A 19,145-nucleotide genomic window follows, 5' to 3' on the forward strand; every position below is an offset into this window, starting at 1 on the left:
ATTTTAAAATTTATGTTGGAAAGAAACATTGAAATCATTCCCCAACAACACTACTTCATAGATATACTGCTTAAAAATACCATTATTGATTTTCTATCATAGTTTAGAATCTTTCCAGGTGGAAACTAGGTCAAGTCCCATAGATCAAATGGAAAAGCAACCATTTCTTTTTATAACCTCAAATGTAAATTAGTGGTTTTATATTTACCTTCTTATTTCACTGGCTTTCCCTGAGTAAGACTGAATGAGAGGGAGGAAAAACACAAAACATGAACATTTTTAACCTAGCAAATGAAAAAAAAAATCTGAAACACAAGTAATGGATATTAAATTTTAGTTTTATACCTCTACTTTCTGGGTCATGAAAAGCCTTTATAACTTTTCATTTACAACAGTTACTTGGCAACCATAGATACTGGTGATTTGCTATGTTTCTAAGGTGCTGTATGTCTGAAATCCAGGCCACATCTTGGCTTTTTATTTTCATCAACTAAAGTATTATAAAAGATGTTTTGCATTTTTTGCCTTTGCTGATTAAAGCTAATTGTAAGTGTTTTCTTCTCTTCCTTGAAATCTAATATCATTTTTGGAGATGTTAAAGTAATGCAATCAATTTATACTGAGGCATCACCTTCCAATCTAATAATGCACTTCTTTTGCATTACCTTTTCATATTGATAATTTATTGCTATGAACATCATTGAAACAATATGCAAAAACAAGTGTATAATCTATACTTTCCTACCATTTAATGTGTTAAATTAAAACTATTTAATGATATATATGTAAAACCACAAAAATTAAAATATGGTCAATAATCAACAAATAGGGAATCAAAAATTCCTGAAAATACTTTTAGTTGAGAAAGTGTTTACTTTCCAAAATCTTTATCATGCGCATTAGGTTCAGAGAAAAAAATATAATTTTATTGGGAAAAAAGTTTTCAATTGCAGCAATCTGATTAAGGTGTATATCAATCAATTTTGCTTCCATAACCTCCCCACCTAATGGTTCATATCCATACATCAAGATACCATTGTATTCTATTTGATAAGAAAAGGTTCCATTTCATTAGGGAAATATCTTCTTGGGGTTTCTTGGGACCATGATCTCAATGAAGCAAATCACCCCATTTGTCATCAATACCTTGGCACAACTATCTTCCTTCCTGCTTTGCATTTTGTCAGTAAATATTTGTTAGTATATATATGTTTGGGTCTTTCATTATATTTGATGGATTACTCTGAATTCATATGTGTGTGTACATCTTTGATTGTGAATAGTGAATGTATGTGGAAATGTATTTAGGGAAGAAAAAAGATTATAAGATACATATGTATAGCTTTTACCTTCTAATTCACACCTTTCATACAAATACTAAAACTTAACTGCAACAGAATGAAGGCTGTACATGTAAGAAAAAATGTAGCTGAATCTTTTTATATACATTCATACATATCTTTCTTAGAATAAACACTACATTGTAACTTTATTTTAAAAAGTAAGTAATTGTGGCAATTTATAATGATGGCCCAAAAAAAAAAAACCAACCAAAAACAACCCTGAAATAATTGTTGCTCCAATGTCATAAAACTCCCTATAATTAGCAACACTTATAACATTTAATTTACCAAAAATGGCTGAAGAGCAGAGATATATTTTGCATTTTCTATACAACAGGCTATAAAACGTCACTTAACCACAGTCCAGAAAGCACACAGAGATGGATTTTATATAAACATATGTAGTAACATATTAAGCGTGCATGAAAATTTCCCAATGATTGCATCTATGCCCTCTTGTTTTTGTTCTGAAATTTTAGTGTGAAGATGTGCCTTATATTTCACAATGTTGAAAATAAGGCCTCCATACTTTTTTTTCCCTCTCACAATCATAAAGGGGCTTTTTGAATGTGTTCCTACACAAGTCTTCAAAAAAGCCAGCACTTTGTTTCAAGTGTAAATTCCAACCACTGCTCCATTTGCGCCAGGCAGCAAATTCTTAAGGATTTGCAGGTCGAGTCACTCAAAATGCCACAGTCTTCTCTGGCAATAGGACTATCTGACTTCTCGGGAAAGCGCTAGCACTTTGGCTAAATCCAGGATCATAGGTAGCTTCTTTTGTGTGTGTTGTGTTTTGTGTTGTGCCTTGATGTTGTAATACTCCTTTGCTTTATGAATGCGTGCGGTCATCACTGTCTTTTAGAAATGTTCCAGCAACATAAAGACAGGCAGAGTAAATGAAAACACTGTGGATGTTAGGGAATTTATTGGCCCCTGTTTTTTAATTTTTTATTTATTTTTCTTTTTTGGAGAAACAAGAGCATGAGATACTTGTGTGTGTGTTTTTTATTTTTTAAAAACAGTCTTTCCTTCCTGATTGCATTCCCTGTCTTCTTTTGTATGTGCTTCATAAAAAGGAAAGTAAATAAGTTTATATTATGTCTCAGATAAAATGAAGACTATTTCTATACAAGGGTCCTTTTAAGATCTTGGAATCAGACGTAATACTCTTTATCCTTGTTCTTCTTATTTTTGTTGGCGCTTTTTGCACTGCTGGGTTGTTTCTCCTTTACAACAGCCCCATTGGACTGCGCTGAGTTACTAATGTAGTTTCGACTCTCGTCCACGTGGTATGAGCCTTCATCCCGGTTCCTGTACTTGTACATGGCATAGAGGAGGATGAGGATGCACAGGGCGGCGGCGGCCACTATGCCTACCACCATGCCCGTGGTGCTGCTGGACTCCCGGATCACTTCTGCGGAGCCTGGGTATGGCTCTCTGCCGCCTGCCCGGGTTGGGTTGGCTATAGGAAAGAGGGGAGAAAAAAAAAAACCACACAAAGTGATTATCGAGTTCCTTGAATGCTAACAGTTCCCTTCTATTTCCATGACTAATGGGATAGCACCTAGTGCTTCAGGAAAAGTAGACTGCTGTGAAGTGTGGAAACCCCGTGCCTCAGGGTCACTACAAAACTGGGGACAATGAATCAAAGCACTCGGTGAGAGATTTGTTGCCATCTTTTCTTTCTCACAGATCAATTTTGTTAACAAGGTCTTGTAGGTGCAGCCCCAAATAAGCTCCATGTACCTCGGAAGGGCCATGTTGATGTGTTAGGTGAAAAACCATAAACCCAGCATGGAAAATAAAATCATAATGACCCTACCTTGTAATATTAGAGGGCATCAATTTCAGAATCAAATTGATGTTAATATTAGAACCCCTAGAGCTAACTCTAGACTCTGAATCAGGATAGCTAAATCTAGGACTACTTATGCAATCATATTGCCTCCTATAGTTTTAAATATAGTATTGAACAATAAAACAACTCAGACATTTTGAATAATCTAAATACCTGCTTGTAAAAGTATGATTTTAGTCACAACTTTACAAACTAAAACAAAATTAATTCCTTTTTCTGTTGGAGGTTTATTTGTATGCATGGATGGGAATTCATTCATTGGTTGCAGTTGAGTGATCACCAAAACCAAATTTGGGAGGTTAAAATAAGAAATGATTTTTTCCCCCTCAGTTTTATAGACCATCCATATTGGTTTTGAGTCAAAACTTGGTGCCTAGTAGATGACAATAAATAAAGGACTGGCTAGCCCTGTTTTATTCAACTGGTAAAACCCTCTTTAATCTTTCCAAAGGATAAAGAGTAACGAAGCTCTTCCTTTGGTCAGGAAATGGGTTTTTGGGTGCTGCACTGTCATCCCAAGGCCTCATCAGGCGCTGAAGTTGACTATAGATGGGGAGAAAACATCCTGCGATTTGGCTTACAGATCAGGGGAGGCGAAGGTGACTCTTTTCTTTTACATAATACTCTTAAAAATTTGTTGCAAGAATTTAAAAGCCTAGGAACTATAGAGAGAGACGATTTCATCCCACTTCTCTCTGGCCCTAGGTCATTTTTCTGTATGAAATTGTTTTCTTTTTCTGAATCTTCACCCTCTCCCTTGTCTTAAAAAATCATTACTTTACAGATGTAATTGGTTAATTTTTCAAAACTTTGTAAGTTATGCAGAATGAATTTAAATCGTCACCAGATTGCATATATATCAAATATATATGCATGTGAATGTATACACACACCAGAAATGGAATAATTCAAGAAGACTAGGATTGCGCTTTTATATCACTACTACTCAACATTATGTAGTAACTAGAGGCCCGGTGCACAAAATTTGTGCACGGGAAGGGGTCCCCTCAGCTCGGTCTGCACTCTCTCCAATCTGGGACCCCTCAAGACCTCTGGCTCCTAACCGCTCACCTGCCTGCCAGCCTGATCCCCCTAACTGCTCTCCCCTGCTGACCTGGTCCCCCTAACTGCTCTCCCCTGCCTGCCTGATCGCCTCTAACCTCCTCTGCCTTGGCCCCGCCAACATGGCTTTGTCGGGAAGGATGTACAGAAGGTTGCCCAGAAGATGTTCAGTCTAATTAGCATATTACCCTTTTATTAGTATAGATTATTTTTTTAAAATATTTCTACAAAAGTTCCTATTCCTGGGATTGCTTTACCAACTGTAACCCTGGACTGCTTTATAATTTCATTTTCAGACGTCACCAAGATTTCTTCTGTCCGCATGTGAATTTCTTGCTGTCATTTTCCTTTCCTTCTCCGAACAAAGCCTTGCAAATATAGTCACTTACAAAGTCATAGCTTTCAGTCTCAAAGCAGCAATAGGCTGTATTCTGAGCAACAAAATGTAGCAGGCAAAACATTTCTTTGTTGAGTATGTCACTGCTTGCTTTACAAAACACCAGGTAATGTTGCTGAATAAGCCTTGGCATTGCTTCTTTGGCCAAGGCGGAGGAGACAAAGACTGTAATCCACAGCATTTGATTACAGGAAATTAATTTCCTCCCCAGAAGAACAGAACCTACTGCAGGAGCTCTGTCACCACCTGACAAACCAAAGGCCACACTTTCTCTTTCAAACACAGTCATCTTGGCCAAACTCTGCCAATTAGCTCAGCTGCTAATGTTCACTCAATGACAACTCTCTACCTGCTCATTTGGAGGAGTATTCTTTTGCCTGAGTGTCATAAGAGCTGGATCTTTACTTAAGTGTTACCTAAGTCTTTTCTCCCCACCAGGTGGGATGCTTTCATTTTCAACACATTTTCATAATTATCTCATTCTATTTGTCAGAAAGGGATGGGGAGAGTGGAGATAAAATCCTATATATATATGTTTTCCCCAGTTAGGAATTTGGTGAACTATCTTATTCAAGAATTGTATTCTTAATTTATCTCTTTAAATACTTTTAATATGTTTTCACAATGACAGTATAAGCAGCATACCATCCATTTGATGTTAAAACTAGAATATGATTGCAAAGACCTAAGAAAAGCCTCAAATGCTTCAATTTTGCCACATAGCCATTTGATAAGGACCTCATATTTAAGGGAAATACTTGTGTTTTTAACAATTCCAGACAAAATGATGATTAAGTCACATGTAGGCCTAAAAATAGCTCTGTAACCCATGTATACATAGATTATTTAAAAAACACAATATTTAGAATATTTATTTAAAAAAACCACCAAACCCAATGAAGGAATTTTATCCCTTTTCTCCTGATCAAAACTAAAAAATTAATACTTACCACAGGTATTTTTATAGGACTATTTGGAATATGCAGTTGCTTTTTATCTAATTGATTATTCAATAACCTTTCTTTTCTATTTCAAATCTGAAGGGTGATATTTTTCTTGACTTTTATGCTAAGTTTATAAGTATTAATAATAGTAAATAAAGGCCCAGCTAGCCCACTAAAGTGTTAATGGGATATCTCTCCTAGATGTGCAATAAAAGGCTAGAGAAATTCACATATATTCCTGAATTATAAATGTGGCTTCGTGTATTGATCGTCATTATTGGTTTATTTTGATGATCACTGAAAAGTACATGAGGAAATTTCATTAATTTAAATGTAGAGAATAGTATAAATGGCTCAAAAAGCTAAATGCCTTCTTATATAATTTGGTTAAAATTTTACGTAAAAAAGAAATGCAGTCATCTTTTAACCATTTATGACAATGTGAAAAAGAATTTAATTAGAAAAATCCATACACAATTCTTACACTTCACTAGAGGCCCAATGCACGAAATCTGTGTAAAGGGCCTTGGCCCTGGCCCCCCACCTGCCCCTGCCACAGCCGGGGGTCCTCTGCTGCCTCTGCTTCAGCCCCCACCCGCTGAGGCTTTGTCTGGAAGGAAGGATGTCTGGAAGGACATCCGATCTAATTAGCATATTATGCTTGTATTATTATAGATGGGCTTGTAAATTTTGCATTCCCTTTAAACTCCATAATAAACTAAATCAACGTATTTTAGATAATTAAAGCAATCTACATCTTTTTCCTAGTAGTGTTAAAAAATAAAGGAACTACAGTTTACTTTTACTCCGTCACCTTTTCTTTGTCCCAACATGTGATGAGGACATTTAAAAAACAGGTAAAAGATGATGGAGGGAAGCTAAAAGAATGGCGTACATGCAAAGTAGTAATAAGCCTTGAATGGTCAAAAGTGGACTGATTTGTAAGTAACACCAAGCTAATGTAGCCAATTCATTATATCAGGCCCAGAGGCAAAAGGAACCCAGGTCAATGGAAAACCTCAGTAGGACTGATGATGGGCAGGCACATCGGTACTACTCAGTGTGACTGGAAATAGGCAAGTATTCAAGGCAGCAGTGATGGTGGCACACGTGTTTTGGTTAAAGTTCAGGGCACGAGCAATAAAAAAAAAAAAGAGTAGATATATTCTAAGCATTTAGCTCCATTTATATTTTCTAATTTTAACAGTTCTATTCATATAGTGAAATCATGACTTACAATTTACGTGAACACTGTGACCATAGGGGCTTTTACTTACTAAAGGTTTCCCACATAATTCTGCCTTATCCCTGTTTTACAGAAGAACGCCCAACACCACGTACCCCTGAATCCACTGGGGTGGTGTGTACACTGCTAGGTCTATTACATGTGGGGAAAGCACATATGCATTCCCTAATGGCAATATGAAGACTTGCGTTTTGCTGGCATTTTTGCTTAAGTGAGTCAGAAGGTATTCATTGTACTGGCAAGGGCAGAGAGCTGTCACGGGAATTTAACCTCTTTCACATAAGCCACTTTTCAGCCAAAAGGCTGTGGAGATATTCCTGGGACCCGTGGGACCCGATGGCATTATCTTAAAGGGCAGATGAAAATGATTTTTAATTCTGTCTGTCTCTCTCTCTCAAATATTTGGCAAGATCCTGATGGTTTCTAGACGTTTTTCACATGGTCTGCTTTGGCCCAGGTTTACTAAGAATCCACTATGCTAGCTCTATGAATTTTCTTGTCTAATTAATATTGGGATTTCACAGGTAGGCATAGCCTTTCCAGTGTTTGGATAGTTATTAACATATCTCCACATTAAACCCTAAAACCAGTTTATTCATATCATATAATAGTTCATGGTGCAAAAGATATATCCCAGTGCCTTAGTGTATTTGTTGCTTTGCATAAAAATGTTAAAATGTTTAAAATTTTAACTTATCCTTAAATTTGCTGAGATAATTATTTTAAGCTACCATGACAGGAAAAGAAATTGTCCTAATTGATGTTCTTTTCTTTCTTTTTGACAGTCCCTGGCACTGTATCTGTGAAAGAACATTTCCCCAAGTAGGAACTAATTTAGGTCCAGTTAACAAACATCACAAGACTAACATGTTTGAGAGACACAGTAGGCTGTAGTGCAGAGAATTATTTGTGACAGGTCTCATTTCTTCCCAGCTCCTCTGTCTTCAAACCTATGCTGCTCTCTATTCCTCCTACTTAGTCCCCCACTCTACCTCTTCTGTGTGATTCTCTCCCAGCTCATGACTTATCCTTGAAGGTGGCTTTCAGAGTGTATAGAGCAGTGATGGGCAACCTTTTGAGCTTGGTGTGTCAAACTTCGCCAAAAAACTGAGCATAACTCGGGTAGTGTGTCACTTTGAGGAAAAACATTATTTCGCAAATGTTTCATCCTCAGGAGCAGCAAATGTTTCATCCTTGGCATGTGGCCGCGTGTCAGTGCTGACACGCGTGTCATAGGTTCGCCATCACTGGTATAGTGGGTGGGTCCCTGCCCATCTCAGGTAAATGAAGGTCAGGCCAGTAGGGGTCAGAACTTTTTGCCTTTGGGGTAAGTGCATTCCTCAGCAAGGTGTTAAATGAGTGACAAACCTTAGTGCCAAGTTCCAAATTTCAAAGCATAATATAAAATAGTCCTTACTGTCCAAAACATCTCAATGTGATTGATTGTTCACCAGACATGGGCTTTGTGTTTTATACTGGCGTGCTTTCCTTTAAAATTTAACTTCCTAAATTTGTTTAGAGAATAAAATTATATGCTTTATCAGAAGGAATAATAGTATCAAGTAAAAAAAAACAACCATTTATTATGCAGATGGGGATCTGAGCAGCACATTAAGCTTTACTAGAGCCTCTATTTATGGCTTTGTTACTATTTAATTGTTTCTAGTCTTAACCAAACCTGGAGTATAAAGCCCACATTTACTTAACAAAATGATTCTCAACTGAAGTTCTAAAATATGCATTATGAAAGGTAAAGTTTTGAACATGAATGAATCTCTCCATAGAGGTTTCACTTTGCAATAGAAAGCATTTGGCACACTTTAGCTGTTCTTTCTGAGATTGGAAACATAGCAATCGAAAATTGCTATTAAAATATAATTGCTCTTGGTTTATGTTTTTGTAACACTGCATGAGAAATGATGCTTAAAGTCCTAACTCCTGTCACATAGAATGAGGGTTTGGTGGATGATTGTGGGACCTTATATTTCCATTGATGAGTTCACCAAAGCAATAACCATGCCACAAAACGCTCTTTTTATCACTCAAATTGTCATTTTTATGAAACTACTTTGTATACTTGGATGAGCTGTTCTTTCACTGTAATCTTATTATATTTATGTTGTTTCCAAAGTTAGCTTTGTAGGGCAAGATTGTAGTTTCCAGGCAATTTTTATTGCTGATTTTATTTCTTCAATATAGACTGTTAGTATATAGGTATGTCATCAACCATGACCTTGTCATATCAAGAGTGAAGCTAGAGTTTCACTAGATACTGATGTCAATGAAAATATAGCTTTTGAGCTTTAACAAAAAAAAAATTGTAAGAGACCGCCAATCTTAAGAAATAATTCTCTCTCTCTCTCTCTCTCTCTCTCTCTCTCTCTCTATATATATATATATATATATATATATATATATATATATGCCATTCTGCTACCTGGAATTGTTAGATAGCCTGTCTTACAATAATTCTTTTTAAAAACTATTGGTAAGATGCATTTATTTAATTTTTTTTTCACTAAGAGTCTTTCAGTAGTCTTTATCAAATATTAAATTAAAAGTAATCAATTTAAAATTTGTCTTTATCCCATGTAGGAAAAGGAGCTGCCTAAAATGATCTTATTAGACCAGAATTCTGTACTATGTTTTAATAGATGTGGAAGTTATTATAATTCTAACCTAGCCTTCAAAATGGTTTCAGATTTATGGGGAAAGATTTGACTTTTCCAGTATCCAGTTTTATTAATTCTGTGAAAAGAAAATTGGAATTGTAAGCTCCTGGGGTGTTTGTGAGTTGAGATTAGTATATTTTTTTCTCCAGAAAATAAAGTTTATTCTTCTTCTTTCCATTTTAGTGCTTCAGTACAACCTGGGTCAGAAGAAACTCCGATGCAACCCCTTACAAGAACACGTGTTTAAATATCACAGTTGCAAGAAAGAAGGTAGGTAAATATTTATATGGCATGCACAAATATCAACATTACCACAGTTGCAAGAAATCAGGTAAGCAATGTTTTTTATGGCATGCACTGATATTGACACACACTATGGTTTTATGAGAAGTGATGAATGCAGTCAAATCCCTCTCTTTATGCCAACTCCACCCATGCCCTGAACATTCTGAAGTTCCCTCCTGCAGACAGAACAAAAGGCTTGAGAGAGGACATGTCTGAAACATCTTAGCCCTTCCCATGAACTGGAGATTCAGAAAGAACTTGGAAATCAATAAGCCCTTACTACCTCCATGGCTGCTGGGTCTAATATTTTCCTCTGTTACTTTCAAAGCCACCAAGACACATGTTTGAAGGGAAGTGCAGAGGCCACTATTGTGGGATTGAGAGGAGCATTATCTTCACTAGAAATATAGATATTGCATGCTAGACACAGAAAAACTCATCCTGTGCCTAGAGGACAGAGTGCACCAAGTAGGGCAGGCTGCTACCTCAAATGGCACCACATAGACAGAAAATGCAATGGACACACACACCTTGGGTGACTTTGGGCAGGCACATTGAAACTAGTAGAGGAACACACATATCCCTCATCTCTGGGGGAAGCCATAGGGTCATGAGATTTTCAGAGACTATTCTTCAATTACTCCATACTTTGTGTAAACTATGTGTCCACAGCTTAGTTATCTGCAGGCTTCTTAAACTTTTTGCATGGTCATGGTGCCCATTAGATTTTCTTAGAACCCTTGAAAGTGTCAGGGTGTTTACTAAAGTACCAGTGTGACTCCTATTCTTAAGGTCCTCCAAAGTCTGCCCACAATGATCTATTCAAATTTGTCTTCCACTTATCCCAAAATAAGTGGCAATTCCAATTTTATTTGTGTCCCCCAGTCTCCTCCATATACAATGGAAATTCTGCCCAGCTCCCATGATCTTTTTTCTCCTGCCTGACTGAATACTACCACCTCCTCATGACCCAGCTTAAAAGCCCTGTCTTTTATGAATTTTTCTCTAAGACTCTTCATTCTTTCTGTTAATAAATATATAGTGAACAGTAGGTATGTTCCAGGTATTGCACTAGCTACTGTATGTGAAGTAGATTAACCAAACACACTTGACATCTACCCTCATGGACCTTGACATATAATGAGGAAAATAGATATACAACAAAGAATCAAACAGTTCAACTTAAAGCAATAGCTGGCATATGTGTGATGAAGAAAAATGGTAGGTACCATGCAGGAGCAGAACAAAGATCTCTGCTTTAGAGTGAGGTGTTGGGAAGACCTTTCTGGGTTTGTGACATTTATGCCGAGACATAGAAAATGAGTGGAGAGTAGTCAAGTGAAAAGTGCATACAATCGACTTCTAATGAGAAGGAATAGCATGTGGAATGACCTCGTGGAGGGAAAGAGTTTGCTTTTCAGAAACTAAACAAAAGTCAGAGTGGCTACAGCATTGTAAGTTTTGTAGGAGAATGAGGAAAAAAAAATTTGAAGGTAGACATGAAACTTAACACACAGATCATAGGCTATGCAATGAAATCATACAAACTGAGATCACATTTGACTCCATAAATAATAACAATTTTATGTGAAATAAAGGTATCACTAAAAAAGTAAAAATGCAAAAGAGAAAGGAGAGAAATACTGCTGTCCATATAAAAGATACATATCTCTAAGATACAAAGAGTATGTATCAGTCGATACAAAAAAAAAAAAAAGATAACCCACTAGGAAAATGGACAAAAATACAGCCAATTGGAAAAGAAGACCCAATCTGTTGCAACGCACAGGTTGAGAACCGCTAGCAGGGTCGCCTAAGACCATCAGAAAACACAGATGTTTACATTACGATTCATAACAGTAGCAAAATTACAGTTATGAAGCAGCAAAAAAAAAATAATTTTATGGTTGGGGTCGCCACAACATGAGGAACTGTATTAAAGGGTCGCAGCATTAGAAAGGTTGAGAACCACTGGATTAGAGGAAGAGATTTTTGTAAGTTTATAAATTTTCAGGGATAGACTGAGGTAAATGTAACCATTAAAGTGTGAAAGAACTTTGGTTTCCAGGTTTTAGTTATAGTAATAAGCAACTGGGCCAGAAACTGGCAGCAACATTGTATATCTCTTTATAGAATACCAGAGGTCCAGTGCACGGAATTCATGCACTGGTAGGGTCCTTATTGGCTTCCGGCTGCCAGCTGGGTCCTCCCTCCCTTCCTCTGGCTGGCCCCACCCCCTGATTGACCCCTGGTCAAGGGGAAAATTTGCATACTACCCTTTTATTATATAGGATGTTTACCGCAATACTTTCCTATCTCCCACCTCCTAAATATTTTCAGTGAAAGAAATTAAATATGACATTTATATAATTAAATCAGAAATCACCTTTCCTGTGCTTAGGTGAATTGAGATGAATGTGCATCAATACAAATATCATATCTGCATTTATTTCCCTATGTCTCCAAGTAATATGAGCTTAATTGCAATAAGTCAGTTTTTAATTAAAGTTATTAGGGTAACATTTGTTATAATTCTGTACAAGTTTCAGGTGTACAATTATATAATACCTCTTCTGTATATTGCATTGTGTGCTCACCACCCAAAGTCTATTCTCTTTTGTCATCATATATTTGAACACCTTTACCCTCTTTATCTTCTCCCACCCCTCCCGTCCCCTCTAGTAACCACCATACTGTTGTCTGTGTCTATGAGTTCATTTGTTTGGTTTGTTCTTGCTTTCTGTTTCATTTCCCATGTGTAAGTTATATCATATGGTTCTTGTCCTTTGTCTGACTTATATCGTTTAGCATGATACTCTCAAAATCCATCCAGGGTGTTGTGAATGGCAATATTTCATCTTTTTTTTTTTTAATTTAAAGTCAGCCAAGTTAGTAGCCTTCAGATTGAGTTATTTCAGTGTCTTATTTACATCAACATCATCTGACACTCACAACACCACAAATAGTTGGGAACTAACTTGGAACTCTTTTCTCAAATTCAGCAGAGTAGCTGAAGTTTCTAGGGTACTTCTTATTCCTGCTGAGCTTAGAGGGATAAATTTGAAAAGGGCATCATCAGTCAGGTCAAACTTTCCATAATTGTCAAGCAGGAGAAAAACCATATAGGCAATAATTGAGAAAATCCGTTTCAAAGTTAGGGAGCCTGCAGAGTCTTGTGTGTTTTTCATCAAAATGTATTACATTTTAGAAAATGGGAGAAGAGCTATATTTTGAAATGTAGAAGACACTCTCCATTACTCATTCCCATGCCACTAAACTCTTCCATAGCAAACTAGCTTCTTTTGCTGGAAACTCGTTGACTAAAATACCCAGAAATATATACACCCATAAATCACTTTTCTTAAGATGCATTTCACATTTTTACATATAGAAAGCTTAACAATCAATCAATCTTTACACAAATCCAGAGGATTAATTCAAAGGAATACTCAAATATTAAACCAGGAATTTTGGGGAACCTGATTATAGGAAGACAAAAGTGGCAGCACTATGATTATAGCTAGGTTAATAGAGTGTATGTGTGTGTGCATGCGCACACACACGTGAATAATGCAGCATTTCTTCCAATTATCTGACAGAAGTAACAATAGTCACCTCCCTCCCCTCTCATAATTTATAAGTAAAGTCAGACTTTTGAAGAGCACCAGGAAAAGTTTCACAATACCTTGGGGTTAACTTACTTAAATATATTGGATTATCAAAACTCTCTTTCTTAACTTCCTCCCAAATATTGCAAGGATTTATCCTTAGTAGATATATTTTCACATGATTTAATTGTCAAGTGATACTCAACATGGCTATTATAACTTCTGACTCCGTGTAAGGCTTAAATATATTTTCTTATTTTATTTAGTTAACAATTGTTACCTTTATGGAATTATTATTATATGGTAGGCTCTGTGCATTTCATACAAATCATCTAATCTATTCTTAATAACAACACTGTGATATAAGTGTTCTCATTCCCTTATAGGAAAGGGAAATGAGTCTCAGATTATATTATCTAGGCTTCATAAATGGCACAGCGGAAATTCCAACTTGGGTATGTCTGTTCTAGTTTTAGACATTCAATACATCTGCATTTATGACTGCAGAATGATTTGTTAATATTCCCAATTTTATCCTTTCCTGTAGAATTCAGCACGTTAGGCCTCTTTTCTAAACATCTTTCTAGTTGTACCCCTTCCAGCCACACGCCACTGTACCTCCTGCCATCTATCTGCCCTTTCTTTCCAGTAAAAGAAGTTTGCATTCCCGCAGAATCTTAGGAAAGCCAGGGGTAGGAAGCATATCAGACATTAGGTTCTATTCTAGGCACAGCAGCTTACTTGCCGAGTTGACCCATAGCAACTCATTATCCTCTGCTATCATGTTTTCATCAGAAACGTAAGGGCCATACATTATTTACCTCCCAGGGCCTTTGTGAGGATCAGACCAGGTAGGACAATCAATGTGAAAGTGCTATGGAAAAAACAGTGATGGTCCAATTATTTTCCCTGTGTCTGCCACACAAAAGGTATTGAATCACCAGCTGTTCCAACGAGTAGACAATTCTGCAATATGTACTGCACGCCATGGCTCAGTCTGTTGTGACAGGGCCATGAAGGACATTATCCCCACAGGGGTCACTGTATTCAGGGACTTTCCTCTCATGCACGAGGCCCTGTGAATTCAGGTGGCCAATGGCCATTAATTGTCATGCTGCGTATGGAGCTTGTTTCTGTTTATCTGCGAGACATTCTATCTTTACAGATCGGTGCTCTCTGGTACCTATGAATGGAGTGAATTATTCCTCTTCCTCTTTCAAAATTTTATGATTTTTTAGGTTTTTAGGTCTCGTGAAATCAATCACCTGAGACCACTCTTTGGTAATAATTGAAAGCAAGGCTTATTATCTTGGAAAGAATAACTCTTGTTTAGGTTTTAGGGTCTATTTCTAAAATTGTTAGGTCAGTTCTCTTTTCCGTCCCCTTCTACCTGCTCTGGACTTGCATGGTGTACCTGGATGAAATTGCAAGGGTCCAGGTCATTCTGGGTAAGGAGGCAGTGCACAGTTTTCCTGATTGTAAAACTGGGTCTACTCACTTCGGGTGATCGTTTTTATATTCCTGTCAGGAAGCTATTGCTGTCTCAATTTTCTTTTGTTGGAGAAAGATCACATTCTTTCTGGTGAAAGTGCAATAGCTGAGGTGAAAGATGAGACAGCTTCCCCACTGAGCCCATTAGAAGGAATCGTGTTAAGCCTAGAATTGGGAAATATGGAAGGCAAGCCATCCATCATGGGGGAAGGGTGTGTGGTGGGTAAGCCCGGTTAAGCCAAGCTGCCCAACGTGTTCCTGAATGTTGGAGGAAGAAGGGCAAGCAGATTATAAGAACAGGCAGGGAAGCTAATCATCCCTTTCTCAAAAGCTCTGTGTGGCAGAGACCTGCATCTTTTTCCTCCAGGAATAAGAATAGCAGATGATATGTACCCTCTTCCCATCCTAGCAACCTAAATTTATCTAGCGGAAACTAGCTCTGGTCTTGCTAGTTTCCTAGTGGCTACTGAGAAAAGTTTTATGCTGATAGAATTCAGAAATACTTTTTAAAACTTAGATGCTAAAGGGCCAAATACTAACATTTTCCTTTCTTGCCTGAGATGCTGGTTTATTTCACTTTATGATATGGCTTACTCAGTTAGTTGCCTGGTACTGCCATTAAAAGATAATTTATATTATTGAAGTTTCTGTGTGGCCGACTCAAAGCTTAGTGCTCTGCACGCATTCTCTTATCACCACAACAATGAGTATTTAACATTATTGATGTCATTTATAGATGCAAAAAAATTAAATAGAGGTCCAATGCTTTGTTTCCAATTACACAGCAACTGGATGAACTGGGATGTGAACTTTGACTTCTAAGGTTTGCGTAAATGAAATGTAAAATGTGTGTGCTCGTAGATGTGGCAATGGTGGTACTTCTCTTTCTACTAATTTTAAAAGTTTGATTGATGGTCTTGGCTATATTGGCAGCTTTAATACATCCTCTTTTAACCTGGCAACTTAATAACATATTCCTTTTCACTTAGAATTGATATATAATATTGTACTAACTTCAGGTGTACAACCTAGCGATTAGACATTTATATGCATTATGAAGTGATTACTCCTTTAAGTCTAGTGTTTACTTGACACTATATGTAGTTATTGCAATATTATTGACTAGATTCCCTATGCTGTACTTGACATTCCTGTGAGTGTTTTTATAACTGGCAATCTGTACTTCTTAATCCCTTTACATTTTTCTATCCATCCCATCTGACAACCATCAATTTATTTTCTGTGTCTATGAGTTTATTTGTTCATTAATTTGTTTGTTAGACTTCACGTATAAGTGAAATCATATGGCGTTTGTCTTTATCTGTCTGATTTATTTCTGCATAATACCCTCTAAGTCCATCCATGTTGCCACAAATGGCAATATTTCATTCTTTTTTATGGCTGGGTAACACTCCACTGTATGTATATACTACTACTACTTTATTCATCTATTGATGAACATTGAGGTTGCTTCTGTATGTTGACTATTGTAAATAATGCAATGAACATAGGGGTGCGTATATCTTTCCTAACTAGTGTTTTGAATTTCTTCAGATAAATATGCAGAAGTGAAATAGCTGGATCATATGGTACTTCTAATTTTTTTAGGAGCCTCTATACTATATTCCATGGTGGCTGAACCAATTTACAGTCTTACCAACAGTGCATGAACGTTCCCTTTTCTCACCAACACATGTTTATATACTGATGATAACTATCTGACATGTGAGATCTCATTGTGGTTTTAATTTGCATTTCCCAGATCCTTGTTTCTGTGGGAAAGTTGGAGCCCACCTTAAGGGAGCTTTGCTCCAAGTTGTAGAAGTACTTCCAGTCATGAAGATATAGGTTTACTTTTACTTTGAGTGAAGCTGATTACCAAAGATAGTCTCAGAACCCTCCAATGCAGCTCTTTAAGTTCTCCAGTCTTTTTTTTTTTTTTTTTTTGGAGCTTGAGTTCTGGCCTCTTCACTTCGTCCAATGTAATTTTTCTTTTGACATTACTGCTCTCAGAAAAACGGGGGTAGTGAGTGCAAATGATGTCTAAAGTGACTTTATTTTATTTTAACCATACAGTGCTCATTTTTATTTGCTTTCTACATAATTAAATTTATATTGAAAAAAGATAAAAACACCAATTTCTCCATCAGCATGTCAGACACTGAAATCCAACAATCCCATCAGTTCCCCAACTCCAGCTGCCAGGTCCTGCACCTGTGCCATTAGCTAAGTCCTTGGCGTTGACTCTGGCCTGGTGCTAAGGAGATGCTCTATATGTTTCAAAAAATGGAGCACTCATTACTGTTGTTTTTCAGGCTACAGCTCAAAATTCACCATTTTAACAGCAATGTGTTGGCTATTAGGGGCTAATTAAAGTTGTTTTTGAATAATCACATAATAAATACCTCAATTTTAAATGTTGCACAAAATTAGCCCCTAATCAGGCTCTAAAAATATGATCTAATAAGTGAAATATTCCTTAAATGATTGTGATTACTTATTTAATGAAAAGATGCACCTCATTTAATATACATATTTTCACTGCTAATGTGGTTAATGGGTTCGGTTCAATAGAAATCCTTTGATCTTTTCTCAAAATAGCACACTGTAAAAGTGCATGGTAATTGCAGCAAATTTAGCCTAATGAATAGTAATACATGCAAAGGACTTTTCAAATTTAAGTGAACATTTAAAAAAATAATCTTACTTTTGTGATACGCCTGAGTTTTCTAGCAAACTTCTGAAATACGAAAAATAATGAAGTAGAATGTTCGTCAAGTACTAAGAGCAATAACAAACAGAATAAATCTTCAGTAAATGCTAGTTGTTATTGTGGCCTATTATTACTCATTTAACTTGAACCCATATCATTGTGAACAAGTGATGAGTAATCTACAGTTATCCTTTGAGGGTCTGTACCAGTAGCTCATCCCTACTGGTTCAACTAATGCTTAAAATATTGTCACAAAAATGGTAATCCTTTTCTTCTGCTATAACTACCCAGCTCTTAGAGTTATTATTCAATAGAGCTTTCTTTTTTCTTGTTTGACAAATATTTAATTGATATGGAGGTGGCCCAATATTCTATTAGCTACCCGCCCCCCACCCCCCGCCTTCCCACACATACATACACAAAGAGTATGGACATGATATGTTCGGCGTTATAAATAAAAGGGAAAATTATTTTTCCTAAATGGGGTTCCCAGGAAACCGGAAGCTGGTCCTGTTCTCTTTGTAATATAGACAAAGTAGAGTTATTCAAGCAGGAAGATCTCAACAAAGGGGGGGGGGTCATAATCTTCATTTACTGTCTCAAATATCAACTTAAAAATTGCCTTTCCAAATTTCTTGAGTTTTTAGAAAAGGGTCTACTTAGAAAAAGATCTCAAAACTAACATACTGACATTATTAAGGGTCACCTTGAAACTTAACTGGTTTGCAGTGTTGTCATTTTGTCTATTTACTAAGTAAATCTAAAACATAAGATTTCAAAGCTTTACCAAAAAAAAGTATGCTCATGTGGGAAAAATGTCTTGGAAAATATGTATATAATACAAATTGTAATGATAGCCAACAGTCATATAGTACTTATTATGAGCAAGGCACTGTTCTACAACATGCTTTTCCATATATTAATTCATTTAATCTAATAACCATGTCTGTAGGCTGAGGGAAAAGCTATCCACTTGTCACACATCCAGGCAGCTGAAAGTAGGCATTTTGGGAAATGTGATCTAGTTCCCAATGGCTGCTTCAGATTTCTACCTCTCAGCTAAGAGTGAGGATTCAGTTAGACTTCCTGAATTGCATAGTCACCCTTCCATATTCTAAACACTGTTTATACCAATGTGAAGGTATCTTCCCATGCTAACCATGCAGGGCAATAAGGCTACAACCAAGGATAACTGAGTTCCAGTGTTCCCACACAGGGGGTTGTCCCTAATCTAGTTTCAACATGTACAGTTCCCATCAGGAGGCCACAGTGGCTCATCATTTGCCCACCAATTTTCAGTCAGAAAAGTAACAGCACTGTGTAAAAGGGGAACTGTAGGTTGAATATTCTTTCTATATTGCTAAACGGAGAAAAAGAAGAACCACCATTTATGCTTCACTTTATGCCAGGCATTGCAGCAAGTGCCTTAAATATTGATTTGAATTCCTGCAATCACCTGAAAAATAGGTGCTATTTTAATGTCAAAGATGAAGAACGTGGCGATCATCAAGATTAACAGAGAATGC

General features: G+C 36.8%; 1 protein-coding gene across 2 annotated transcripts in view; it reads right to left on the reverse strand.

The window, feature by feature from the left end:
• Nucleotides 1–1,411: 1,411 nt before the first annotated feature.
• The window catches only part of NRXN1 (neurexin 1), a 994,129-nt gene continuing 976,395 nt past the window's right edge, over nt 1,412–19,145 (reverse strand). For both annotated transcript variants that reach the window (XM_079791723.1, XM_079791722.1), the window contains one exon: nt 1,412–2,805. In XM_079791723.1, the coding sequence (XP_079647849.1) occupies nt 2,498–2,805 (308 nt within the window). In that variant the 3' untranslated portion in view covers nt 1,412–2,497. The remainder of the gene's footprint in view (nt 2,806–19,145) is intronic.

The sequence above is a fragment of the Cnephaeus nilssonii genome (genome assembly GCF_951640355.1).
Source record: "Cnephaeus nilssonii genome assembly, chromosome: 15".
NCBI lineage: Eukaryota > Metazoa > Chordata > Mammalia > Chiroptera > Vespertilionidae > Cnephaeus > Cnephaeus nilssonii.